Source organism: Pelmatolapia mariae, linkage group LG22 (assembly GCF_036321145.2).
Source record: "Pelmatolapia mariae isolate MD_Pm_ZW linkage group LG22, Pm_UMD_F_2, whole genome shotgun sequence".
NCBI classification, from domain to species: domain Eukaryota; kingdom Metazoa; phylum Chordata; class Actinopteri; order Cichliformes; family Cichlidae; genus Pelmatolapia; species Pelmatolapia mariae.
In genome coordinates, this window is record NC_086245.2 from 13735312 (window position 1) to 13763242 (window position 27931).

At 40.0% G+C, this 27931-nt stretch overlaps 2 protein-coding genes across 6 annotated transcripts in view; both read right to left on the reverse strand.

Moving 5' to 3' along the window:
- Positions 1-332: 332 nt before the first annotated feature.
- Positions 333-14177, reverse strand: cers2a (ceramide synthase 2a). The gene is made up of 12 exons (XM_065471930.1): positions 13791-14177; positions 7813-7986; positions 7541-7658; positions 6842-6960; positions 5447-5504; positions 4753-4803; positions 4568-4660; positions 3650-3778; positions 2923-3029; positions 2027-2180; positions 1754-1886; positions 333-489 (listed from the first exon to the last, which is right to left on the reverse strand). The coding sequence occupies exons 2-12, from the start codon at positions 7983-7985 to the stop codon at positions 458-460; spliced, it is 1167 nt and encodes a 388-aa protein (XP_065328002.1). The 5' UTR covers position 7986; positions 13791-14177; the 3' UTR covers positions 333-457.
- A 2460-nt stretch (positions 14178-16637) lies between these two features.
- The window catches only part of celf3a (cugbp, Elav-like family member 3a), a 37099-nt gene continuing 25805 nt past the window's right edge, over positions 16638-27931 (reverse strand). For 2 of the 5 annotated variants that reach the window (XM_065470646.1, XM_065470644.1), the window contains exons 7-14: positions 27758-27901; positions 24706-24850; positions 22912-23061; positions 22699-22758; positions 22076-22180; positions 21012-21155; positions 20780-20912; positions 16640-17540 (exon numbers count right to left, since the gene is read on the reverse strand). In XM_065470646.1, the coding sequence (XP_065326718.1) occupies positions 20785-20912; positions 21012-21155; positions 22076-22180; positions 22699-22758; positions 22912-23061; positions 24706-24850; positions 27758-27901 (876 nt within the window). In that variant the 3' untranslated portion in view covers positions 16640-17540; positions 20780-20784. Of the gene's footprint in view, positions 17541-20157; positions 20309-20779; positions 20913-21011; positions 21156-22075; positions 22181-22698; positions 22759-22911; positions 23062-24705; positions 24851-27757; positions 27902-27931 lie in introns of all 5 variants that reach the window. The other 3 variants (XR_010573658.1, XR_010573659.1, XR_010573657.1) reach the window with 3 other exon arrangements.

Genomic DNA, 27931 nt, shown 5'->3' on the forward strand with positions numbered 1-27931 from the left:
TCAATTAATTGTCATGTATGCAAGTACTTGGAGGAACTAAAAGCACTGCTCAGGAAAAAATAGAAAAAAAAAAAATATATACACAAGTACCAATCCACCAGTCTAATCTGTCTGGGGGGCTTCTGTGCCTGGAGGCTAATTATTCCAGTTTTCTTACACTTAAGTTTTTTTGTGTGAAAGAAAAAACATTCATTCATAAAACCATTCAACGGTTAATCGTCTCCATTATCATTTACTTTAACCTCAGGTTCTACTCCATTATTACCTCAGTGTTAAAAATGCCAAAACTCTTAGTTTAGTTTGAAATGAAAAGGAAAAAAAACCCCACAGAATTGTTATCCATGTTTATCTTTATCATTCTGGTCATTATGAATTTTACATCTCAGCAGCACATAATGCAGAATAAAAACAACTGAGTAGAAGCAAAGCTTTTCAGAGGGAACCACAGGCAGCTGACTCATCGACGGGCTTTCAGAGATCGTGGGACGTCTGTGATGAAAAAGGGACAGAAATCACTTTTCTTTTTTCTTTTCTTTTTTTAAACAGTTACTTGAAATGATGAAGGCCTTTGCACATGACAATGAAACAGAAAATGTAAACCATACTCTGGATTGTAATTCTTTTTCTTTTACTGAACATTTCCATTATTTTTTCTTCTTTTTACAAAACAAACAAAAATATTTAGAATAAATATAAAAAAATCTAAATCATACTCCAAACAAAAAGGACAATCAGCTTGAATCAAAACGCCATCGAGGCCATTTACTCCAGTATTAATCAATGTCGATCTACAGAAGAACCCATAAAGTGCATGTTGTGATGGGAAAAACAACACTAAATGGAAATGGTACCGACTTTCAGCTGATGAAGATTCACTAAACAATTACCGATTGGCTTTTTTCGGTTACACTCAAACAAATTGCTCCCAAATTTAAACCATGGACTGGACTGAAACAAATAAAAATAAAAACCGTACAAATCAAAAAAAAATTTAGGCAGAAACAAAACTAAGACTTAAAATGATCTTGTGTGCGTTTGGCTTCTCAAAAGAAAAAATTTTAAGACACACCAATACAAAAAAAAAAAAAAAAAAATCATCTGCATGAATCAGAGTGGGGTGTAATGCTTGAAACTCAGGACTTCAGTAAATGGACTTAGAGCCCGACATGGTCCACAGAAAGTCACTGCCACAATTCAGAATGGTGCTCATCACAAGGTCACTGACTTCAGTTTGGTTATTTAGAGCAAAAACAGAGGAACAAAATAATAAAGTTGGTAATAGTCAGGAGAGTGTTAACTGACCACAAGGAGGAACTACTATGGCCTCCCCTGAAAACACTTCCAGTATTAAAACATGAAGCTACAAGCAGGTGGGTTTTGGACGTGTAACTTGGTCAACAGCGCAAAATCTTGGCAAACAGCACAAAAGAAAAAAAAAAAAAAAAAAAAACAGAAACAGAAAAGGGGAGAAGACAGAGGAAACCACTCAGCTACTCTGGTGTGAAGCACCATCATGGTTGTCTATGGCACTCTTCCCCACATTTCATTTAGTGTAAATCAAAGATGCGCAGTCAGTTTTCCACTGGACTACTGGGGTTTAAGAAAGGAGGATGGATGGATGGGTGTGTGTGTGTGTGTGTGTGTGTTGCCTGCTGCCCCCTTTCAACCTGCCGTGCTCACGTTCTTTGGCTTTCAGACCAGGGCCTGTCATTACTTGACGTGCAGACCTCACAGTCCAATCAGTCCCTCTTACTGTGGTTGTTGTTGAGGACAGTGTGGCCGTTCTGCACATGCCCGTTTCTAGACTTTTCCCTACGCTCGCAATCGCCGTCTTCATCGTCTGACTCAGTTTCCTCCTTATCGCTCCTCTCGTCCTCAACGATGTCCTGATGAGCCAAAAACAAAAACAAAAACCCAAAAAACAAAAAATGAGATGGGGTAAAATTTTACAACTGGTAGTGTGAGGTGATTGTGTTACACGGCCGGTTTAATAAATTCAAGAAATTCAAAAGCTGGTGTTTCTCACATTGCCCGGCAGGAATTTGACGACCATTCGCAGGATGAGCACCGCCCAGAAGATGTGCAGGACCTGCAGCACACACATCAACCCGTTGAAGAAGTAGAAGCCGAAGAAGGGGGAGTAGAGAGTCAGCGGGTACACAAACGTCGTATGTATGATCCTGGATGAGAGGACAAAGGCAGAACAGAGAGTCCAGTCAGAGCCACCTACAGCCAGCCTCAACAGCCCATTGAGAGGAGCCAGGAGGCTCCACAATGGCTCTGTTGTTGCATTTCCAGAATAAAGTCAGAGGAAGTTTCGAGCAAATTTAGGAAAATTCTACTAAATAAAGTAAACTACCCATTTACCTGCACAGGGCTGCATTAACTGAAAAAGAGCACCAGTAATGCTTACTCATCTTTTTTTTACTTTTTTTCCCTGCTTCCCACCCCAGAGGGAATTTGTGTGAATGAATCTGCCTGTTACGAACATGTACACAGCAGCTATTGTGACACAGAGAGAGGACGCATGCTAAGAACCAGGGACAATATTGGTATGGACACCTTACACCTCCACTTGTGGGGTGGAGTCCTTTCGCAGCGAGGAGGAGCAAAACATGAACATGAAGGATACCGGAACAACCTGTTAGGCCATCTCTCAAAAGTCATTTGTGCTCAGTGATGTAATTTACCACAGTGCCCGAGTTTATAAAAAGAAAATACTGGAAAATTCCCATCATGATAATGAAGATGCTTGGTAATCGTGCAACAGCGCATTTCTCTAATGGCTTTAAAAGTTTTTGGTTAACCTCTGAGGCACAAAGGAATTACACAGATGATGCATTGTATCCTGTAACTGTATCCTTTACCATTTCTAACAATGGAAAACATTTATCGTGTATTTATAGTCTTTTTATTTTTTACCAGAAGGGGAGGATTATGAGGCGGGTGACGATGAAAACTGCAGCAAACATGGTGAAGATGAAGTTGCAGGTCCTCCTCCAGCCTGCATAGTTGAACATCTTGGCAGACTTTAAAGAGAGAAAGCATTCATTCATTTTAAAGTCACAATTATTCATTCTCATAGCTTTGTATGATAGCAGTGCATTCCTATAAATGTTGTTTTTGCATTATGGATATAAAATCTCAAAAAAGTGACACGGGTTGGAAAATAGCATTAGCTAGAAACTACGTGTAGCACATCAGTTTCTCTGTATTCAAACAGTCAAACTGCATTGTCCCTTTAAAATGAATAAATAGAAAGAGAAAGAAAGAAAGTCAAATATGGAGACACGGATAGTGAAAATAGAGTGATAAGACAGGTAAACTAAAAGAAAGACAGAAAAAAAGATGGACAGACAGAAAAGTATAGAAAGAAAAGAGCTGCAGAGAGATGACAGAAAGAAAAATGGACTGATAGAGGTAGAGAGGGGTAGATAGAGAGAGATGAGAGTTAGCTCTTCGTGTATTTTCCTCTAGAGGGCAGGCAGTCAACTCAGTGGACTCCAATGCTCTTAAGATTAGCATGGAGGTACTCTGCAGTGTTTGTAGGTATCAAGGCAGAGGGCTGCTTTAATGATGTATACTACTGTGTGATTACATACATTCATTTTGTACCATTTCCTGCCATGTTAGCAGGTTGTCGTCATACCTCCATTAAATAGTCAGCGGCATCGTGAACCACCATGATTAAAGTCCCTGCCCGGATGTAGTTGACCAGCCAAGAAAAACTGATGAGGGCGATGGTGGCCACATGGTGAATTATCTGTTCTTTGAAATCCTGAAGAAAAGACAGAAACGGATGATGCAAGAACTGAAATCCACCAGATTTAGTCACTTATTGATCAAGCTGTAAAGATAGGTCACCAATCGACCACATTTGTCTGGTAGATACAGCTTTTACAAATCATTAACTTCTTGCACGCAGAGGATTGTAGAACTTCAGCGGTATAAAAAGAAACTAAATACACGTTCAAAAGAGTTAGAAACAAAGAAAGAAAAGAAAAACTCAACTGAAAGTTACAAAACAAATCTTCAAATCGGAGGCTGATTGCAGCTCTGATGCTTCCCAGATAAGCCTAAAAAAAATCCTACATTTCGGTTTAAAAGATTAGTTCATTGAACTTGTGAACCAGCGTTACAAAACAGGCCGTGGCACAGAGGCCTCACAGTTTGCTTACAACAACATGCAAACCTGTGGATAAAATGGTAAATCAGTCTCTCCACAGTGAGATTTCCACAGAGCTCTGGTCACACATTAACTCAGAGACGCTAAAAAGCCAACAGCATCCAACCAAAGGAGCAGCTCAGTTTGTTGTTAACTCACTATGACTTTAGCAAAGAGACGATAAAGTGGAACCAATCACCATTGTTAACATCGTTCTGAATGCAGAAAGCACCACTCGATACAATAAAGTCAGGACTTGAGGAGAAAATCAATATCCAAACCTCAAAATACATTCTCAGTGTCATACGCACTCACTGGGTGAATTCTCTTGATGGAGGGTTGCTGAGGGGTTTTATAGGATAGATATCTAACAGAGCTTAAAGACAAAACAGTATCGCTTACCTTTCGCTTGACATCTGACGCTACGCTGACAAGCAGTGAGATGTAGAAGCCTAGTTCGATCATGTAGTACCAATACTGTGAAGGCAGCAGCGGCTGGGAGAGTAGAGGAAGACGAGTTAGTTATTTTAGCTATTGCTCGGGTCATTATTTGAATGAAAGCGAGGCCACAGAGCAGTTTTAAATACCATTTTTGGGAAGTTCTCCCATATCAGCTTCACATCGTAGAACCATGGTTTCTGACACGAGAGACACAATGAGCGTATTAGTGATGGTTTAAGTGTTCAACACAACAGCTCGAGCACTCTAATACACAAATGACAAGCAACACAAGCACAGCATCCCACAGCGTGCAGACACAGTTCAGTTTCTGTCTTTCTGTGTAGCAAAGAGACTTTGTTTCACCAAAGAAGAGAACAAATGTTTTCACTCAGCACAAAGGTGTTTCTAGTCATGACGCAGATGTTACATATCCAAACTTGAAGTGAAATTTCACCTTGCGTTACCCACACAAATACGGTCACCAGAGTGTTTCTGGAATCCCCCTATTATTTGCCCGTAAAAGCCAAAGTGAAGAGGACGACGATAACTGATAGCTGGAATCAAGTTACAGTTGTCCATTTTCAAACCTTACCATGAGCTTCTATGATTTTACTCGCTTTACATGTTAACTCTCCTTTTTTTTGTTTCTCTACAAAAAACAGCTCCAGCTGAACACACATAACTTTAATTAGCTGGTCAGTTCTGTGGCTGAATCTCAGGAGACACACTGTAGGAAACAATCTTCAACTCGCAGAAATGCATTTACTTCTATTAACCTTTGCATAGTCGTTGTATGCAGAGAAACTTGCTTTGAGCAAACATTTCTGACAGTATACTCACATCAATTAGGACTGCCAGGCCAGCAAAGAAAGCAAGAAGGTAAAAGGTAAATCTCCAACTGGAAGAGAGTGCACAACAATCTCAGAAATGTAGTTCTGGTAAAGCGTGACTTCATTACACAATATCATAACACTGGCATGACACATGCAAAAACAAAACAAAACACCAAGACATGTTCCTACTGCGCTAATGTTGCTTCTGAAGTGATTCCCTTAATTCTTTACTTAATGATTATTATTATTATTATTATTATTATTATTATTACTACTACTTATTTGTTTTTGTTTTTTTACATATAGTTTACATATAAACTAATTACATTCACAAGAAGAAGAGCAATTTGGATGTCATTAAAAAAAAAAAAGTCCTTACACAATAAGCAATGGGCAGAAAACCCCATTCCACTACTGCCTGGAAACACCTGGTTTACATTCAGTGTTTTTTAAATCTGGCATCTATCATTTTTCTGCTTGATAGTGCAGTCAGTATCCTCTCTGCAATATGGGCGGTTTTGCAACAGCATTTAAAAAATGTCCTGCTCCCTTTTTTGTGGGTGTGTCTGGGTTAAAAGCCAAGGTACTCATGATAAAACAGTCATCAGTGCACAATAGATAAGTGATGGATAATATAAACAAAACACTTTTTATTGTTGTCGTAGTGACAGCTCATACAAAAAGCTTTGCAAGGTTACATCCAATGAGCCACTCTTACTGTCTGACACAAGTCCGTTTTAAGACAGTTGACTGGGCTATTTCTAGATGTGCAACATGTTGGATGTTTCAGCATGCAGAGAAAGCTGTAGCTCTCTACTGTGATAGATGTGCGCTTTAAAGACAACCTATTTTGCCATTTTTCAGCTCCATGTTTTTATTCTTAGACTCTACTATACTAGCATTGCACGACTGACAGTTCAGAATAATGCTTAGTTATCTTTTACTAGGCTATTGTGCAGTCCAGCATTCATCCTCTGTGTAAAACAAGTTTCTCGTCCTTTAAGGCCGCTTTCTTCTGATTGGCTGGCTCTCACAAACAGAAGATTTGAACAGCACGTGGGTGGGACTGCTCACAGCCACAGCTGTGTGTCTCAGTTGACTATATTAAGAATATCCTTTCTCTGACGTCACTATATACATGTGCTGACGTCATTATATGAAACGTTTGCCACGTTAAATAGAAGTATCAACCATAGTGACAGCAGATAGAGCTGCTTTAAGGTCTTTTTAACGATGCATAAAAAAGTAAAATGCATTAAAAAAAATGCTATTAAAAGCCTCCTTCACGTGGCTTTACTGTCATGGGGACCTGTATTCTCACCAAAGCAAATTATTATTATAACATGATACTTTGAAGCTGAAGTGTCAGATTTGGTAGAAGGATATGAAATTGTTATTTTACCTTGCTTCCCTAAATTTTTTGAGCTTGCTGGGTCGGTCCTGGTTCCTCCGGCGCCTGAACCACCTCTGGACCTGTCGCACTGAACAGCCTGTCTGTTTGCTTAAACTCTCAATGGAGCTCTGACATGGAAAGCAGAACAAAGAAGAGAAGAGTCAGCGCTGTATTTATAGTTGCAATGATGTCAGTCAAATGCCTCATAAAGTGTATAATACAAGGAATGGTTGTAGCCACTGTGACACACTAACTGGTTTGTGGTCTCTACATTTTGAAGGGCCAAGTCAGCATTTTGGCTGCTGCCAGGTTGTTTTTTGGAGACAGATGTGCCGAATTTCTGAAAGTTGCTTCCTGTGTGTATGCCCCTTTAGACAAATAATTAGAAGACGACCATGGAGTAGAGGTGCCTGTGCTGGCACATGTGTCAATTAAAATGCCCACCCTTCAAATATCCTCTTTTACAGTTACTTTATTAGAAGTCTTTAAATATGTTAATTTCATAGGTGACTTTGGGCATTTTAACATGGGAGTCAAAAGGAATTTCAGCAGCCATCTGATACTTCTGTACCGGCTGAAAGACACTGCTTGGGCCAACCACATTAGATATAGATAAATCTATCGTGGTCTCTTCTATTTAAACCTTAAACACTAAAATCTTGCATAGAGTACGAATTAAACACCTGTGACGTATGCAAACACAAGTACCTGTCTGGGATGCTTTGATGTGCTGCAGAAATAGGACTCCAGGACTGGATTTGGAGGAGCACGAACACGCTGCTTGTCACTCACTCCCAGAAGAGAGGCCAGAGGAATCGCGACAGTCCTAGGGGAAGAGGAGGAGAAGGGGTACACTTAGGTAGAAAATGAGGCTTACACATCATTTCATATTTGTCAGAAAGAAACATGCAAACCAGGCAGACAGGTGTAGATTAATAGGCAAATGACAGTGTGGGACACAAGTGTTAGAGAAAACTCACCGCTCAAATATCTGCCTGATGACGAGGAAGCAGAGAGCGATGGGTATAGTAGCCCAGAGGTCCTGAGGTTTAGGGAACACTTTGCCATCGTGATCCGTCAAGTCAGCCCAGCCGTGGCCTTCAGGAAACCAAATCCAGTCCGCCCATATCAGTTCACTCAGCCGAGACAGCATCCTATAGACAAAACACACAGAGAGAGAGGAGTCTGCATGTTATGGAAGGAAATTAAGACAAGTATTAAAAAGAATATTTTGTCTGCTTGGTGATCTCCTTTTGGATTTTCTATCAGATAAACCCAGCAACTAACTCAGCCGTGACCGTATCCTGAGAGGAAGCTCTGCAAACTGAAAGCTGAGAGTAATTAGTATTGATTGGAAGTTATTAATCTAACCAAGCGTCTCCAACACACACTATCTCTTACCACTTCCTGCTCTAGATAAATGGGAGTACTGAAGGCAGTATTGTTGTGTGTGTTTTCCAGCACACACAACAATATTTAAAAAACAAATACATAAATTGTCTGGGTCAGCATGAAAAAACAAAAAGAAAAACAGGTACCATCTCCAGCAGTTGCCATGCTGGATGGCTGACAGCAAAGTCTTATCCGCAGATTAACGCAAAATGCTGCGGCTCCCAAGCTCAGCTGCCATTATGTGTTTAATTAAATAAGTACTCACTGATTAATGACACACTGTGTATCTGAATGGCAGACAGGAAATTGCACAACAGCGTGTTCTGATAATCTCTTAAGCAAGACAACATGATATTCACCATTTGTGGTGTTTATTCATTTCCACTGTAACTTCTAGAGAAAAGAGAACTACACAACTGCTCTGACAAGCTCAGTTAACACAATGATTATGGTGGATTTCATCATACACATACAGAAGTCAGGGCAACTTTATTTAATACAACTTTCTAACTATGAGGTTAGCCTCTAAGACAATCTGATGAGGAAATGTATAAAAGGATATGCATTGCATGAATTCTAAATGTTGCTTTTCAATGCCTGAGACATCAAATTAATAATAATAATAATAATATAGGAGGGTCACATTGAACATTCTCCTATTTTAAAAGGGATCCCCAACTAAAGATATTCAGTGCGCTTTCATCGTGTGCTCCTTCACTTTAAAAAAAACAAACAAACAAAAAAAATCTAATTCAAGTTTCATGTTCACACACATAAACATGTTCCATATCTACCTTTCACAGTATAGCAGCATATGAGGGTTTTTATATCCACCCGAGTAATTAATCTGAGAAAACTGAGCACTTATGGATGGCTGCAGTTTCTCACATTCCCCTGTGATCAGGGTCATGACTGTTCGTTCTATTTAGCAGCAACCCGTCCTGCAAAGGTAGTGGAAAGTTTACTACGTTACAGGAGAGGAGTCTTTCCCGTCTTTCGTATTCCTTAGACTCGTTCATGCCCTTGCTACAGTATTGTTTTGTCTCTTTGTGCTGTTGGCAAACTGATATACTTAATCACAATGATAGCAATGATAAAAGAAAAAGAAAGGGGGGAGGGGATGGTAGATGTTGCTTATATGCTAAAAAATTTATCATTTTAGCTTGATGTTAGATTGTTGCCAGACAAGGTGATGACATATTAATAAACCATATATAATTAAACTTTTGTGGCTTTAATTTAGATTATGCCATTTCGAAAATACAACAGCAGAATGCTCTTCTTCCTCTGCACTAAAGGGACATAAATGCCAAAAAGGGTCATTTTAGAATGTTGCTAAGTAATTACAGGCACCATGATGACATTGCAATATATGATATATATGTAAGAGCCTGAGTTTGCTTATTCAGATGGCCTAGGAGTAGTTTGCAGTCTCTCACACACACACACCAACATAACATTTTTGCCCCCGGGCCAGTACATTAGACTTTCCTTGCCCCTTGTATTTTTATTTTACTATTTTTTTTTTTTACAGCTCCTTTGCAATCCAGCCACTGGTTATGTTGTACTCTGATTTATAGTCAGCTGAATGTACCAAAGGCACTGATCTTTTGGAGGTTGTTTTCATCTGCTGTCCTGGTTTTTTCTCCTCTTCTTATCCACAGGAAACCTGTGGGGACTACACTTTGGAGCACAACCAGATTACATCACTGGCCCAGCATGCACCTAAGTAATGGTGGCGTTTGTAGGTCATAACATGTATTAGGATGTTTATAAAACAGTATTTTGTTGTGTTTTTAGCCAAAGAACTACTGTACAGAATTTTTTTATGTAACTGCATAAAGGCATTAAAGAATCTTCTAATCTTCTTCCAAAGACAATGATGTGACCAGGGAAACCAGTGCTCTCATGAACCAGGTTTGGAGTGAAATCTGGATTGAGATGTCTTAATTTTCGAACTTTTGATTTTAATTTTTGGACCAAAAACAAGGAGAAGAGTCAGAAACCTAAAGAACAGTATGACTGCTTTGTTATTAGTGCGCAAACAGCAACATAATCTGCAGTCAAACAAACTGCATGACCTCAGCGTAGTTACTGGCAAAACCTCAAGGGAGGTTTAGTCACCTGTGGATTCGGGCCATTTGAGTCGGAACATTGCTTTACTGCTTCACCTTTGTTATTGCAGACAGTGTTTTGTGACAGTGTGAGCAACTTTCTGTTGCTAAAAATTAAAGAGGAAAATCCAGCTTTATGCGTGTGTGGACTTTAACCTGCTTTGAATCTGCTCGGTCAGCCTTAATTTGGCTTCAGTGGGACGGCTGTTTCAGAGATACAGCAACTCATCTGGAAACAGCCGCAGTCAAATATCAACTATCTTGTTTGTTAGAGTTACTCAGGGTGTGGATTTGAGTCAACCTGTTTCCTGTTGTTTGTCAACTCTCATGCCCCAGTGAGAAACCCTACTCTGAAAGTGTCCACAATGTTTAGCTTAGCTGACTGCAGATCAGGTTAAGTCTTATGAACTCTACAAAAGGAGAATGGGTTCTCTATAAAACATAGATATGTTGATGAGTGCAGGTTTATTCAGTCCTGAGTGATTTATGGAATTTGGGTGAACATGCAGAAGGACTTGCTGTCTAACACGGGGAACTGGAAACCGACCTGCTCAGGCTTTGAGGTACACATTTGTACCTGTAGTTGGTCCAAACTAAACCAGCAACATTTAAAAGCAAGTGAGAAAATGCAGCGATAACATGCAATAAAATTCCAGAGGCCTAAGAGTTTATAGGTAAGTGACAGCAGCACCTGCCTTTTTTACAGCAGCAGTATCTGCTCTGACGGTGTAACGTTTCCTCCGAGTCTTCCTGACTGGAGATCAATAGTTGGCGGAAGAACACCAGCCGCTCAGCGATAAGCTGAAATAAAGCCGCATATTTTCTTAACCAGCTTTTTTACTACTTAAGCTTCAAACTGCATGCATTTGTTCTCACATGATTTTAACTGCTTCATAACAAATCTCATCTCTTCTATCTCTGTGTGAGAGCTGTCTAGGTCTCTTACAGTTAATGATCAATATCTTCTGCCCAGTTTTTCTGCATTTTTAACCACTTAAAAATATTCCTTTGAAATCTAAATTGACAGAGGTACAGAGAAGACAATTAAAAGTTCAATCCTGACACTCAGCTTGTTCTCAAGTTTTCCTTAAGGCTAAAGGGTTCACTGGATAATCACAACTTTCACTTTCATACCTTTTCAAAATGGTTTTCCTCCTTTTTGGCACATACAAACTCAACAGTAGCTGCTTATAATAAGACTGGATATGAGATCAGGGCCAGTCACACAGACGGCAATTTGTGCATGTACTATAAAGAATCATAACTCATCTTTCTTTTGTTGTTTTATTTTAAATGAACTAACCACATGAATGCGGTAGAACTTACATGATATATGATAGATAAAGGATATATTTTCCTGCTCTCTTAATAACTGCAACTGTTCAATACTTTGAATTTAAGAGTTAGACAACTGTAAATGTAACTGGTGCCACTTTAATCATTTTTATTTTGTGAGTTAAGAAATGGTTGACCTTAAATTAAGAATCACTTAAAATAAATACTGTACAGATCTTGCTAAATCAATTCCTGTTCAACCACCTCATTTTAAGGTGGGCCTAACATGCTAAAGTGTTTTACCACAGACTTCTAGGTTTCGTGCATGATATCATGCATCACTGCTCAAAAGTTGTCCAATATATTAGACACAACCACCTGTTGCTAAGCAAAAATTTGTATTACCCAAAACCGGCCACTGGCTGGAAGTGGTTCCTAAAGGTTGATGGTTGTTGCTGGTTGAAATCGTTTGGTTGCTAGCAGATTTGCCAGGTTGCCTGTGATTTCTGATGTTTGTCCGCAAATCCTCACCAACTACTAGTAGTACAACTTGGAAAAGTGCAACACAAATGAAAATCAAGGAGCCCTGACTTCAAAGTAAAAGTTGTGCCTTGGCGCTAGCCAAGCCAACATGTTGGCAGCTTTTACTTTGCAGCTTTTACTTTGAAGGAAAAGAGCCTCCATTTCCAGTTTGCGTCACACCTTTTCACTACTGCTCAGAGGATAGCTGGAAATTGTAGACAAGTCCATCACTTGCATTCAAAGAACGATCACAGCAATCGACCAATCAATCCAATTACAAGAAGTTTGTTGCCAACAAGTGGGTACTATATATTTTTTCCTTAGCAACAGGTGGCTGCCAGTGGGTTACTGACCAGTCTATAGGCTTGTTTGACTACTGGCGCGATCATACTAATATTTTCCACCCACTTACGACAGGTTGTTGCCAGTCCCCTGTGTGACTGGGGAATCATTCATTTCATCCTACACAGTTGCTATCAGTGAGCTTCTGGTAGAATGAATGTCTAAGGATTTTTCACAGTGACTTTTTTATACTCTCAACATGTATAATCCATTGGTGGCCAACTAAAAGACTGCAGGTCTAAGGCTCTTGTGCACCGGCTTTTATTCTTCTGACCTGGAAGCTGCATCCATCTTTTATAGTATCTGTGGTTGACATACTGTTAGGTCAAAGAGTCTGTGTCACCTTACATTACAGAAGTGGCTCTACCCACCAGCTTCCCAAACTTTGTTTGCCAGAGACAAGCCAATCAGAGGAAAGCTAGCTTTACAAATTGGTTTCAGATTATGAATAGAGAGGGCTGCACCAAAGCCTAGTATAAGATGAATAAAGATTATTTTGAATTTGAATCAGCCCTGCAAAGCTACCATAGTAGCACACAAGAATTGAAAGCTGGAGCTAAAAAGTGAGGTTCATATGTCCTCTGTAAAGTTTTCTAGTTAGTGTGTGACACCATCTACGCTGTTTGCGTAAGCGTGTGCAGGGAGTGGCTGCATGAGATTAAGCGTGGTGCAAGCGGGGAGTCTCCCGGACATAGCGGAACAGCCTGTCTGACTCACTGAGATGGAGCCTTGAATAAGTTTCCCGAACAACTACTCTTAACTCTCTTATCAGAGAGGGCCACTTATAATACTCAGCCTGATAAGAGTTCTACAAAAGAGTAAGATAAAGCAGGCTAACCTCCCCTGAGTGTTTACGTTAGAAAACTTTTTTTGCGGACACTTAAATTGCACGCTTAGAGATATAAATGGCCGTTTATCTTTAGCAAACAACTTCCTAACGGCGGCTGTTCGCGGTTTGCACACTTTCACGACCTTCTTTTTCTTAATCGCTGTGTTCCCACAAAACAAACACAACCGACATTCGGGACAAGTAAAGGCCTGCTAGCTTAAAGTGTGAGAGCTACTTTAACGTCTCCCTAACTGGTGAACCGGAGACGGCGTGTGTCAGCTAAGTTTCATGGGTATCTTCCCCCGCCCGGCTGAAACTTCACGTAAATCCTCCAGGGAGGGCGACTCTCCTGTTTCTGTCTAAAAATAGCAGAAATGAAAGACAGTGTGTGCGTCCGAGATTAAGTGTAAAGGAATTAAAGTTTTGAGGGAGGCTTTGTACGGTCTTAACCGCAGCGTGCATCGTGTAACAGTGCCGTACTCACCTCTCTCCGCTGTTTGTAGTAAGCAGGTAGTCCTAAAATGTATGGCGGCGGCTCTACCGATGCTGCCGCTGCTGCTTCTGCTTCTGCTCGTCCTCTGTTCCTGTAGCAGCTGACGAGATTTCAGCTAGTTCTCGCCATTAAAGTCGCTCCAACTTGACCGCTCAGTGAGCTGTAATCTACTCTTTCCTCCAACCACAAGTTCGCCACATTCTCAGTCAAGAAAAAAAAAAGCCCGTGTCGCACTTTTCTTCCTAAACTCTCTCCTGAGGTCGTGATTTTAGCTGGATCCAAAGAGGATGTAAATAACTTTTGTGTTTTTTTTCCCCTCCCCGTTTCATCAAAGTAGTCTAAAGCTGTTTCCGCTGAACTGCCGGGCAGTGTAATTGGTTGGATATAGCAGATATCAAGTAAAAAGAGGATGAGACGGGGGAAGGCTATTTAAAGTGACGTTAGCATGGTCTACAAACTATGAGGGGTGTTTAGTGCCACACGAGGAGGAAACGCGCCTCTTTTTAGTAGTAGAGTCATTTAGACACAGGCATTCAGCTTTAATGTTTTCTAAATACGAATTACTTGTTTTCAGAAATGCATCTATAGCGGTTACAAAAACTATATTTTTTAATAGGGATACACATGAAATAAAAGAAAATTGCTGTAGAAATCAGGTAAAAGGTAGCTATGCAAGAGCCTGTATGTTGTTTTGTATTTCAGGTGGTGAAACAATCATATGTCATCGTTTTAGCACCTGTATATACACTCACCAGCTACATTTTAGGTGCACCTTTTTAATTTTACTCGAGATGGCGTGTTGAAGTTCAAACTGAGCATCAGAATAAGAGAGAAAGGGGATTTATGTGATTTTGAATGTGGGATGGTTGTTTGTGCATACCAGGCTGGTATGGATGTTTCAGGAGCTGGTGATCTGGTGGAAATGTTTTCACACAACCATCTCTACTTTACAGAGAATAGCCTGAAAAGGAGACAATTTTCATTGAGTGCCAGTTCTCCAGGTAAAAACGCCTTTTTGATTAGTGGTCAGAGGAGAATGAGGCAACAGTAACGCCAAGGCATGCAGAACTACTTCTCTGAATGCACAACACGCTGAACCTTGAAGCAGATGGACTACAGCAGCAAAAGACCAGGACACTGAAGCCTCACAAAAATTGGATACTATAACATTGGAAGACGTTGCCTGGTCGGATAAGACTTAATTTCTGCTTCCACATTCAGATGGTGGCATCATAATTTGGTATAAATAACAGGAAAGCATGGACCTATCCTGCCTTGTATCAGTGATGGTGGTGGTGTAATTTTGCAGATGTTATCGTGGCACACTTTGGGCCTCTTAGTATCAACTGAGCATGGTACCAATGTCACAGCCAACCATGTCCATACCTTTATGAGCACAGTGTACCCATCCTCTGATGGCAGTCTCCAGAATTAAACACACCCTCTCACAAAGCTCAAATAATCTCAAACTGGTTTCTTGAGCACGCCTGTACTCAAATGTCCTCCAAAGTCACCATAGGTCAGTGTAATGGAGCACCATGTCCATGAGTCTCATCATGGATGTGCAACTGAAAAATCTGCAGCAACTGTGTGATGTCCTTAAAATCTTTGAGAAATGTTTCCAGCACCTTGTTGAATCTGTGCTACTTTATATTATATTATTAGATCATAATAACACGTATCACTTTAATGTGACCTGAGGATTCCCTCGAATCGATAGCTTCACAGTTTCACACACACCACACTCTGCGTAGCAGTGTTTTAGTTGTGACCAGTGCTGCAGCAGACTTCAGTTCAGGTGGAAGTGCTTAATTTTAGTTTGTTGCAGCTGCAAAAATGAAAGAAATTTGTTTTGTTTTTTAATCTCTACAAAACTAATACTGCTGATTCTGAACTGGCTAGTTTCCATTAACAGTGGTGCTTCAGCTCACTCTGCTGGTGATACCTGGTTACATCATTTTTTTTATGTACGCTACATTAATATAATTTTTAAAAGGAAGTAAGATTAATTTTTACATTAGGTGTTTTTCACAAGCTTCTTAGCAGACAAGTTCATTATTTGCTGCCTTTAGGCCATGTTCAGACAGGCAATAGCACCAGCTGAGTGCTCCTGTAAAGATCTCTAGTAGATAAAGAGTTTTCTGTCCTCAGAACTCACAACCGGAAAGCTACACACCCCAAACAAATGTGCACTTACCTCTACATACTTGTGTGCCGTCCTTCTACTCAGACATTAGCCGTTTTCCCTCTCAACGTTACACTTTTCTCCAGCTTTTTTCTACTTCTCGTCTTTGTGGCATTAATACCTCCTCATAAATCGAAGCATGCCAGAGGGCTGAGGCATGTTTAGACTGATCAGACCAAACCCAAAAGGCTGTGCCAGACAGACTCAGTGCATACCCCAGCTGTGGTTAAACACACACCTCAGCCTCCTCCCTTGCCTTCATGACTGAGCTGAATATTTATGCATGCACAGTCATCAGAAATCACGCTGCCGAAAGTGGCCCGACAAAATTCTGTGGATTAACTCTGGGCATTATGTTAATCATGTATATAAATGTGCTTCATTTACCAGTGACGGTCCATTCAAGCAGCCCTACAAGGAAATTAAATGAATGGAAAACTTCCTTTGAGTAGTTTTCAGTCAGTTAGGTCCACAGTGGAGCGCACACACCAAACCTCTGGAGGATTACAGATATTTTTCACTTTCAATTCTTCTTTAGGCCTTTAGAGAGCAGCAAACCTCCCAGAATAACCCATTCATGATCATACGCCCAAACTTGATTTGATTAGTCTCGCAGGGGAAAAAAAGAGCTCACACTGTGACATTTCTTCTAAATTGTACTTTATTTTCTTTTAAAGACATATGTTTTAAAACAGCGATTGTAGAGAATAAATAAAGAAACGTTTTTTTCCACTTCCATAGGTACATTTATGTAATTAAAAACTCTATAATAGCAGTAGTGTTCATCATCATGAAGACCACAGGAATCCTGTTTTTTTTTTCTTCTTTCTTCTTCTTCTTCTTAAATTAAAAAAGAAATTGTCACATGTCCCCCGCCGTCAAATTGATTACCAAATAAATTAAAACGTAAAAAATCAAGATAGAAAAATTCCCAGCCCTTCCTTCCGCTTTGTTAATTTTTAAAAGTTGTGGCAGCAGAGAATATTAACTGGTGAAGTTTTAGAGTCCTCCTTTTTTTTTTTTTTAAACCAAAGTATTTACAGTGAGAGGAAATCCATTTCTCTTCCAGCTTAAGTACCCCCATTGTTTTTAAATTTACATATAAATAATAAAACTAACTCTACATAACAATATTACCAATGGTAATCATACAGAGTAGTATTTTCTTTTGCCTCCGACTGTGTAGACTGGCCTTCTGTTAACGCCGCAGACCACAAATCACACTATACAGTAGAACCCTGTTCAGTAGAATAACATCAGTGATATGCTTTTTCTTAACATGTATATCTTGTTGCCAACAATAGATATGTACATATATAAATGAATCCAGCTGTGGAATGATAGGAACTCGGGAGCACTTCTCATATTGCGGATGCTGATTCAGTCGATGCGTTTGTTGCTGATATTACTGCTGCTGCTGCACTGCTGTTTGTTTTTGTAAAGCGCATACACGTGATACTGCTTTATGTGAAGTGTTGCTCCTGTGCTATACGGTTGGTCAAACAACCAAAAAAGGCTGGGACATCCCAAGTGGTTTTTCTTGATTGAACACTTTCCTGGGAGATGAAGAAGGAACAGAGGAAGAAGAAAAGGAGAGAGGAAAAAAACAAAACAAAGCATGAGTATTATTTTTAGATCAAATCGCAGAAATCAAACACAGAAGTTTAAGACTTTGGAAGTGGTGTCTGCATTACACACTGCTTGCACTGATGCCTCAGGGGGAGTCTCAGTAATCAACTAGTGTCCATGCAGCTGGAATAGGGACAGTCACACTGCTGCAAGTGTATGCACGCTCTTAGAAAATTGTCTGTCGTCTTTTATTGCAGGCAAATTAATTCAGAACATGCACAGTAAGAATTCTGGTGGGGATCAACTCTTTAAATTTTAGATAAAACAAATAAGATATATATTTCTTCAGAGGGGCATTCACAAAAAGAAGTATTTAATTAAACTGCAGTTTCTCAGGAAAATTCATTTTTGCATCAAAAATTCATATTTTCTAGGCAAACTGCTGCAAACACAACATCTGCAGGTATGAGAATCTATTTATTACCATCTGAGACCGTTTCCTTTATGCTTCATTTATCTAAATTTGAGAGAAATTGTGCAGTAGGGCAGTACACGAATGAATATGAGTCTCCTGCTCTCAATCATAAAGGCTATGTGAAGCCTAGCTCTAATTAAATACAGCAGAATTTCAAAGATATTAACTACGTCAGTGAATTTAAGTGAAGTATGTATAAAACTGTGCTCAAATACTGTGGGGTGTTTTACATTTGATACATTGTAGCTATTAAAAAAACAAAGACAGTGCAGAGGATTAGAGGGAAAAAGGGGGAAACTGTGTCAATGGCTGTTTAAAGTGATTTTTTTTTTTAATGGAGTGGAATAAAACTTTATTAAAATTTACTGATTGTTTGAACTCTCCTGAAAATTTACTTTCGGATTTTTCAGCAGTTTCAGACTTTTTAAGCACGATAAATGATTTTTTTCTTACTTTTGACATTATGACCTGCAGATGCTCTGTGTGTTGTTTTGGTTTGGATAAGAGGTGGACTTTTTTTTGGGGGGGGGGGGGGGGGGGGGGGGGTTATTATTTCAACCTTATGATTATTTATGGTTATTTCTTCTTAGCTTTTGGAGTCCCAGAATTCCTACAGAGGAATGTAGTTCCTCAGCCAGCAGCACGTGTCACAGGAACAAAACAGCTTTACCCAAAACCTTCTAATTAGTGTCTCATTTGACACACACACACACCAACAATTTTCAGATTTTACTCAACACAAAAACACTCGCACTAGCACGAGATGTGATCACAAAGTTTTAGGATGCTGCCACCGAGGGCTTCAATAATTCAGATTTAAATTTGGCCTCTTCAGGGTCACCTGAGTGAGCAACTCTGGATCTCTTCTAGCTCTGCTGACCTTTCTAGATCGCAATGGACATTAGAGTTGCTCAATCATTTTCAGTGTCAGGTTTGACCGAATATCCTGTGGAGGATCATCACTGAGGATTAGAGGGTCGCAGGATCCACTGCAGTTTCCACATTTTCCAAACCTGAAAGTGATGCATCAGGTAAGGTGTGGAGAAGGGAGTGTGCTTCTTGTTTTGTGAGATTAGGCTCTGTTAATTTGTACCCAATGATGACCCAGTACAGTTTAACTGTTACATTCTGAGGCATCTGTGGGAGAACATTAAAGGCCATGTCCTAAATTTGGGAAGAGGGGCGGCCGTCATTGTGTGGTAGATACACCATGTGGTAGATTGGTTTGGCCTTGCATTCATTAGCCACCCTGCTCCTCAGATTTAGGGAGCACATCCTAAAAATACACGTTAAGCCATCACAGAGTGGTAATAAAAATGCTTCCAGAGAGCAATTTCAAATTAGCACAGCAGGAGATGAAAGATGTGCAAAAGTGCACAAGGAAGTGACCTTGAAGAGCAGGACGGCCATATTTTATCTAGGTATGGTTTGTGATTCATAAGCTTTATGATTGCACCTCGTACAACACTGTGTTCATCTCACACACGATCAGTCAGTCGTACATAAATACTCTGCTGTCAACCATATACAGGGGCACGTATATATTTTCTTTCAGCCTCACAAAAAAATAAAATAAACATGGACAAAGTTCAGGCACAAAGTCACATGGAATTGAATTACGACAAAACGAAAACCTCCCACTCACCGAAAACTACCACACCATCCAGCTAAACAGAAGGGATATGTAAGAATGATAATCATGACAGACGACAAAAATGAAACCAATCAAAACCAAAGAGATGTCTGGGAGAGGTCTCGTGTATCCATATTTGATGGTCAACCAGCTAATTTAGCTCTTAGCACTGAAGCTTTTAGAGGACTTTAAAAGCAAACAGCATGTCATGATAATCAGTTGCTTACAGATGCTGAGGTAAGTGACGATTACTGATCAGTGTTTGCAAGGATTAAAACCAGGATAAAATAATAAAAGAGGAAACTCACAGCACACCAAACACAGTTCATGGTCGCCACAGTAACCCGCCATGCAGTTGAGCATGGTGAATCAAGGCAACGGCCCAAAAACCCCCCCAAAAAGAAATAAAAAACCAAACTGCTAATGGCAACCACCACAGGCAATATCGCCACAGCAACCAACCAACCAACCAACCAACACAGGCCAATTAACTTACAACGCAGTGAGAAGGAAGGGGAGGTAGTAGGTTTTAGCGGTTGCTAGGCAACTGTACCCATAGCGACGCACGTCTTCACCATATATGTATGGACGGGACAGTCTTGAGAGTGGTGTGGCGTTTTTTTGTTTGTTTGTTTTTTTCTCTCTTTCTCTCAGGAAAAATGGCACATATGGCACAGCACAAAAACAATAAAATGAAAGTAAAAAGAAAAAAATTAATGAGGGACAGCAGTAGGCATTCAACCCTGTGACAGAACACTGGTTAGACAACATTTGAACCCATTTAAAAAAAAAACAACTAACTAAATAAATAAAATAAAATCTACTTCTCAATACAGAGTGAGCAAAAAAACAGAACAAGCCACTTTTACACAACAAAAGGTATCTTCTGATCCTGTTTCAGACTGATGGTATTCTTAGTGCTTTCACCTCATTAAAGTTAATCTACTGTAGGGTTATTGACTTCTTCGGTTCCACATGAAAGACAGCCATTTACCCCCCAATTACATCCACTCTGTCTCCTTAGCTTGCACACACAGTTCCAGCTGTCTATCAATCCCTCCCCTGAGCTTCCTCCTCCCCAAAAAACTCCTCAAATGTGTCGATATATAGAAACTCACCTCCTTCAGTAAGGCCTGTTGGCATCCTTGGGCCTCTTAAGCTGCACTTTCAGTCTCTTCATGCCAATCTGGAAGCCGTTCATTGCCTGGATGGCAGTCTGGGCGCTGGATGGGTTATCGAAACTCACAAACCCTAAGAAGAAAAAAGAAATAAAAGGTAGTGTTATATCACAGCAGCATTTCTTTCTGTGCAGGAAAGAAAGAGACACCTGTGACCGTCAAAGTGACTCACCAAAGCATTTACTCTGATTGGTGGCACGGTCGACGAAGACCTTTGCAGAGATGACGTTTCCAAAGGGCAAGAACATCTGCAGTATCTCAGAGTCAGTGAACTCCTGTGGCAGGTGGTAGATGAAGATGTTACAGCCCTCGGGACCTGTACACAAAGACAGGGCAGCCATAGAGACGCACACAGGTTAAGCGGTCAGTGAAAATGGCAGTTTTTTTCCTCTGTTTTCATATAATTCTGTGCCAAACTACCTCCAGCTACACAGACTTTGTCTGCAATGTTTATGTCATCCTTTTTTGTGTGCATATTAAAACATACAGATTTTAGGAGCAGTCTTTACAAATCTGATTTTTTGCTGCAACACACCAATGTGCTTTCAAAGTTTATTATATATCATTATTTTATATAATAATTTCCCCAATGAGCCTGTGTGAACCGTACCACAGAAAGGCTGCCTGATGAGTCTGGATATCTGCTCTAACTTTCAGTTGGTAGGTTTCCAGTGTACCCATCTTCTAATGGTTGCTTCCAGCAGGATCACGCACTAGTTATAAAGCTCAAATTATAAAATGGGTGGAGTTCAGTGCACTCAAATGACCTGCCAGATCCCAGTTCAGTAGATCGCGTCTGGGATGGGAGACCCATCATGGATGTAGAGCTGACAAATCTGCAACTGTGTGATGCTATAATTAAACAAATTTGAGGAATATTCTCTAGCACCTTGCTGATTGTATCAAACGAAGAATTAAGGTAGCTTTGAAGGGTAAACAGGGTCCAAGCCATTATTAGCAAGGTGTACCTAACAAAGTGGCCAGTTTAAATGGCTGATAACATTTGGGCTTTTCTGGACTTTTTTTTTTTAAAGTACACAATCTGTCCTTATTGTTATAAATTATGCAGTTCCAACATATAATTCATGAAAGGCAAATGATACCCAGGAACGAAGAACAGATTAGAGCCCTTTTTTTTCCCTAAACAGCAGAACATTTTGGTGGTTTTCTGTGATGTAAAGCTTGTTTGATTTGTGGTAAATTAGCCAAACATGTAAAACCCCATTTTGAGTTTACCTTCTCTTTGCTGCAGCTGCTGTGGCTGCTGTGGTTGCTGGGCCACCAGCGTGGGCTGGTGAGGGAACGGCTGTCCCACCAGGCCATAGGCAGCAGGGTAGGTGGCTGATGGAGAGGAGGAACAGGTGAGCCGAGAGCGGTGGCGATGCAAGCAGAACACTGCACACTAATCATTTTTCACTTAAAACATCTGACAGAGCTGCACCCCCACCTACAGGTTTGCTAAAACTGGGCTATGTTTTGCATAAAGTTTGTGATGTGTGACTCACTTTATAGTGCTGGAGGTTATTTACACTTTGTAATATATGTGCATGTGTTGACTTTGAATGAGAATTTCTTCTTTGCACATGCAGCAGTTCTGACATCCAAAAGGTACTGCAGCTGCATTTGATTGTAAGTTTGTAATTTGCATTCATAACCTGAAAAGGTTCTTACTTAAATCTAAATCTACTAAACAGAGTCCAACAATCGGATCACATCAGTTTGAAGTTTGTAATTGTCCCTGTTCTAACACAAACAATGACTTCTCCACCACAAATACATTTCTATAAATACACGGCTATTTATTAAGAATTTATTAAGTTATATTGGACATGCGTGCCACTGTAAATCCTGATTCTCACCTGTATAGTGCTGCATGCCTGTATAAGCTTGCTGCAGGGGGTCCAGCACAGGACTCTGAGCTGTAACACAGCCAACATGTGGTTAACGACTTACAGCATAGGAAAAAAAATCATGAATGTTATTTGATATATTTAATGTTATATGAATGCTACACAAGAGGTTTGTGAATCTGAGGATACAGCTATAATCTGTGTAGGATGCGGTGCCTGTACCTTGATAGGCATGAACCCCGTTAGTGTACAGGGTTTCTGTAGCTGGCTGGCCGTTGGGTGGTGCTGGCACAGAGGGGTAGCTGTTCACTGCGATTGGTGGAGCCAGAGCAGGAACGGGTGTAGCTGCGATGGAGGGTGGAGTGCTGGTACCTACAAATGATTTCAAAGTAACACCATTAATTTCTATTTTATAGGTCCTAGAAACACAGTGTCGTCCCCCCCCCCCCCTCCCCCCTCCCAAAAAAAAGTTTGGACACTGTTAAATATAAATAAAAACAGAATGCAATGTTTTGCAAGTCTCATAAATCATTTGCAGTGGAACATACAAAACATCTCAATTTTGAACTGAGAAAACCATTTTTAAGAAAAATTTGTTTTGAATTTAATAGCAGCAACTTAACAAAACAGGTGCAACAAAAGGACGGAAAAGTAAGTTGTACTAAAAAGGAACATTTCACAACAGGCTAGTAGGCAGAGTTTCTCAGGAGATGGACTTACAGAGGTCTACAAATTGTGGAACAATTTCAGAACAATGTTCCTCAACATAAAATTGCAAAGACTCTGAAGATCTCATGATCTACAGTACATTATATCATCCAAAGAGTCTGGGAATCTGGAGAAATTTCTGTGTGCAAAGGACAAAAATCAGCACTGGATGCCCTTGATCGTTGGGCACTCTGGCACTGCATTAAAAAAAAAAAAGGCGTGATTCTGTCATGGAAATCACAGCATGGCCTCAGGAATACTTCCAGAAATCACTGTCTGTGAACACAGGTTAAAGCTCTATCATGCAAAGAAGAGGCTTGTTGTGAACATGATCCAGAAACACTCATCTTCCCTGGGCCAAAGCTCATTTAAAATGGAAAACTGGACTGCTGAGCAGCTATAATCCTCCATCAGACAAGAATGAGACAGCATTCATCTTCCAAATGTCCAACAGCTGGTCTGCTCAGCTCCCAGATGTTTACGGACTGCTGTTAAAAGAAGAGGGGATGCTACACAGTTATAATCATGGCCTTGACCCAACTTTTTTGAGACATCCTGCTGCCATCAAATTCAAAATGAGCTTTTTTTTTCTTAGAATTTGCACTTTTTGCACAGTTTAAACATTTGATACATTTCAGTTGTTCTACTCTAAATAAAATATGAGTTTATGAGATTTGAAAATCACTGCACTCTGTCTTTATTTACTTTTTACACAGCGTCCCAACCTTTTTGGAAGTGGATTTGCGGTTACTGTGCATGAAAGATCTCTATTGTTTCAGTGGGTGAGAGGAGGGTGGTGATGTCACGTACTTTCACGCACCAATAGAAACCTCTGATGCAAATGTAATGACAGCTGGTTGACTGATTAGTTACTTTCAATCAAATTTGAGGTTTTGTATCATCGGTACATAGAAACGATTCTTTAAACAGAGTGAACCGTAGCCAGCAGACTGTTACCAGTTTTCAGAAGTCTTAAACAAACCACGCAGCAACTTTAAGGGTTGAAAATTTTGAATCTAACGACCACTTAAGGTTGGCTTCAAAAGCAGGTGAATCGCTCGCTTATCCTGGCAATGTCCACCTTTATTTAAATATACAGTTTATATATAAACTGTATAAGTAAGTGAAATACACCTCCTACTCCTATTTTACCTTAAAAAGTAAGAGTTAACTTTGAGACAGAATGAAAAAAAAATACAGAATAGATGTGTGTAATTTTGTCCTCTCTGGTCCACCTCTCCTTGTATATCCGCCCTCATACTTCAGGCAGAAATCTAATCAAGGCCAGACATCTCTGCCTCTCATTACCTGAGGACGGGGTGATGGATGCAATCGGCGTGGCAATGATGCTGCTGGGGTTGAGGGCAGCGAGCTGCTGCATCTGAACTGCAGCCACGGTGGCAACAGGAGAGAGGTAAGCTGACTGCGCCACCAAGGCCTGCTGCTGCATCAGCTGGAGGACAGAGAGAGAGATGCTGTGATGGATTGAGGAGCAGGAGTCGGGAAAACTGACATTTAGAGTAAGTTCAGTGTCCGTGTTTCGGTGTGCAGAGGCCATTAGTGTGTATTCTCAGACTTGTAAAGTACAGAAACACCAGCAGACTTTTAAAGCATGAAGACGCTGTGCAGAGGCTCATCATCAGACATTTAGTGAGCGATTTGTGCAGATTAGAAATGACTCACGTTGTTCAGATTTCCCTCATCAACGTGCTCCAATAATGAGATTCAGTCACTAAAATTGATGTGTTTAATATTACTGTGACATCTCCAGACCCGAGCCTCAATAAGAAAACAATAAGCAATATTTGATGATTGATGATGTATATTTTTTTCCTCCTGTTTTTCACTATTATTAACATTTGACTGTTATTATTGTTATTAATATTGACATCAATCTAAATTACACAGACATTTATTTTCATTTACTGCGAAGCAAAATGTTCAACATTTCATCTCGTGGACTTCTGCAGAATGACAGAGGGCAGAGGTCACCAAATTAACAATCAATAATATTTATCAGATGAAATAAATAAGCAGTAATAGGCCCATAACTCTTCTTTTCCTGAAATGTTTGTATTATTTTCAAATTAACTGACATTACCAACTACATCAGCTTGGCAAAAGGCTTGTTTATTGCCCTGTACACTGGTCTATATGAGAGTAAAATAACATGTTTTACTGCTTTTAATAGATGCATCTGCAACATTGGTCACTTTTATTTAGTGAATCGAAAAATGAGTTATAATGGGGACTCCAATTTGCCCCGTAGGCCTTACGTTGAAAATCTACACGCTCAACTCAGCAATCTAATATTTTTAATTCAATTCCATTCAATTTTATTTATATAGCACCAAATCACAACAACACTCGCCTCAAGCTGTTTTATATTGTAAGGTAAAGACCCTACAAGAACACAAAGAGCCTGCAATAACATTTTTAACAGTAGACACATTATATTTGTTGTTTTCTGTATTCTTTTATTCCAACTGTCGGCTCTATATGATGTCAAAAAAGGTTATAGCAATCTTGAAAAGCAAAAAAGTTCCTGCTGCCCCAAATCATGTGATCACTTGGACAGTCAATCTGACTGAAAAAAAAAAAAGATTCAAAGATCAGAGTTAACACTGTTTATGCAAGAGAAAGGATAAATGGAGAGGCAGCACAAAGCTGCTGTAATAAACTCCAGGAATTAAAATGTGAAGATGGAAATGAGTATAATAGGTTCTCTTTGACTTATTTATTTTAAATGATGATAATTATTATCTCCATTACTTATTTATCTAACTAATTCACCTAATAAATGGATCTCATCGGTGAGACCAAGTCAGACCAGCCTCCAATAGCTTTGGGGGATCCCAAGGGACTAGAAGGGGGACAGATGGGGGACTGATGGGGGTTGTTCCAGAGTCTAGTGACCTCCCATGTGATGGCTTAAGTCAAGAGTCTTACTTTAAAGGAAGCAGAAATAAATAGGTGCTGTACAGGGGGAAGAAAATATACTATAACGTTCCCAAGTATCAGTGCTCTGACCCATCCTGACTCCACCAGCGGGGCCTCCTTGTCATTGAGAACAAAAGAAAAAAGAAAAGAAAATTCCCTGTTCTTACTTAAATCCCTTTGCCTCTTCCTTTTCTCTCTTGTTTTTGTTGTTTTATGTTTCCCTTCAATAAAACAGAAAACATGAATCTATATGTTTGAAGGGTACATCTAAGCACTGCAGAGCACTCTGCCTAGTGACCTCAGTCATCAGGAAAAATCGCTTCCTGATGGTTATAATCCCTCATTACGATCAAATCATGAGAATAATTAGTCTTTAGTTCACATTGTGTGCTCTTCACCTTAGCTGTAATAAGGATTCATATTGACAAGACTTTATCGATACCCAGCGGCATTATTGATTCTGGTTATAGGTCAGATTCCTTATCGATTCCCTTCCTGATCCCTATTCGGTTTCCTGTGTGGGAAGACTGGCAGCATCGAGAGAGCTGCTTTATTATCTCTGAGTCTGAACACCGTGTAGAAACAGAAGGCGCGCATCTGACTCAGTCGTGCAAAAGCCACGAGTCTGACGTCACCGTTTTGCAACGTGCAACTGTTAGGAATACGTGCCAGCCCCGATAAGAGAAACTGACAAGCTTGGAATCAAAACACATTCAGTGGATTGGATCATTTCTTCATTCACATCTCTGAGCTGTAAACAAAGAATTTTATTGAACCCCGCCTTCGTTTTTGTCTAGCTTCGAGCTTTACCTGCAATTTCTCTAAATTACTCTTCCATTGAGCATTTTTTTTAAATTTTGTTTTTATGTGACCTTTTTTCTTACTAAATTACAAACACATCAATCATGAGTAAAAGTCTCGAGAGGCCTCGTTAAACATCATAATCTGAACAACTGTAAATGAGGCAAATCTGAAACCATTTGCAGTAAATGGTCAATTAGCGACGATGACTTTATATTGTTATTTGAGATTTTTTTTCCCCCCTCCCAATTATAATCATCTTAATATCATATGAGACATCTCTTTTGGATTGAAAGTTTGAGTGTAAAATGCTTGAATAGAACATTACAACTCAAGCGTCTCTCGAGTAGCTTTTTCTTTTATGGGTTTTTTGGGGGATTAAAGGATGATTTCTGTGCCTATATCTTCCATCGCACTGAAATAGCTCAAAGATGATGATGAGAAAGCCAGATAGAGAAAACAAAGTGCAAAGGATAGAGCATTAAAAGAAATTACACAAAAAAGTTCACTTTTGATATTTTGGGATCAAAATAAATATTTTCAACAACATGTTGTAGTGCTCTCATGACAGATAGTGTGTGTTTTGGGTGAGATGTGTATGTCTGCGGGTCTTCCTCACGGCCTGCGTGTAGGCGTTGTAGGCCCCGAGGTGCAGGGTCATGGGACTGATGACTCCAAGCTGGGAGGCCACCTGCTGCATCCGTCTGAGCCCTCGCTCTTTCTCAGAATCTGCAAACTTTACCACCAAGCTGGACGAGGCGCCCTGCGGAGGAAAAGGCAGAAAAATCAAAAC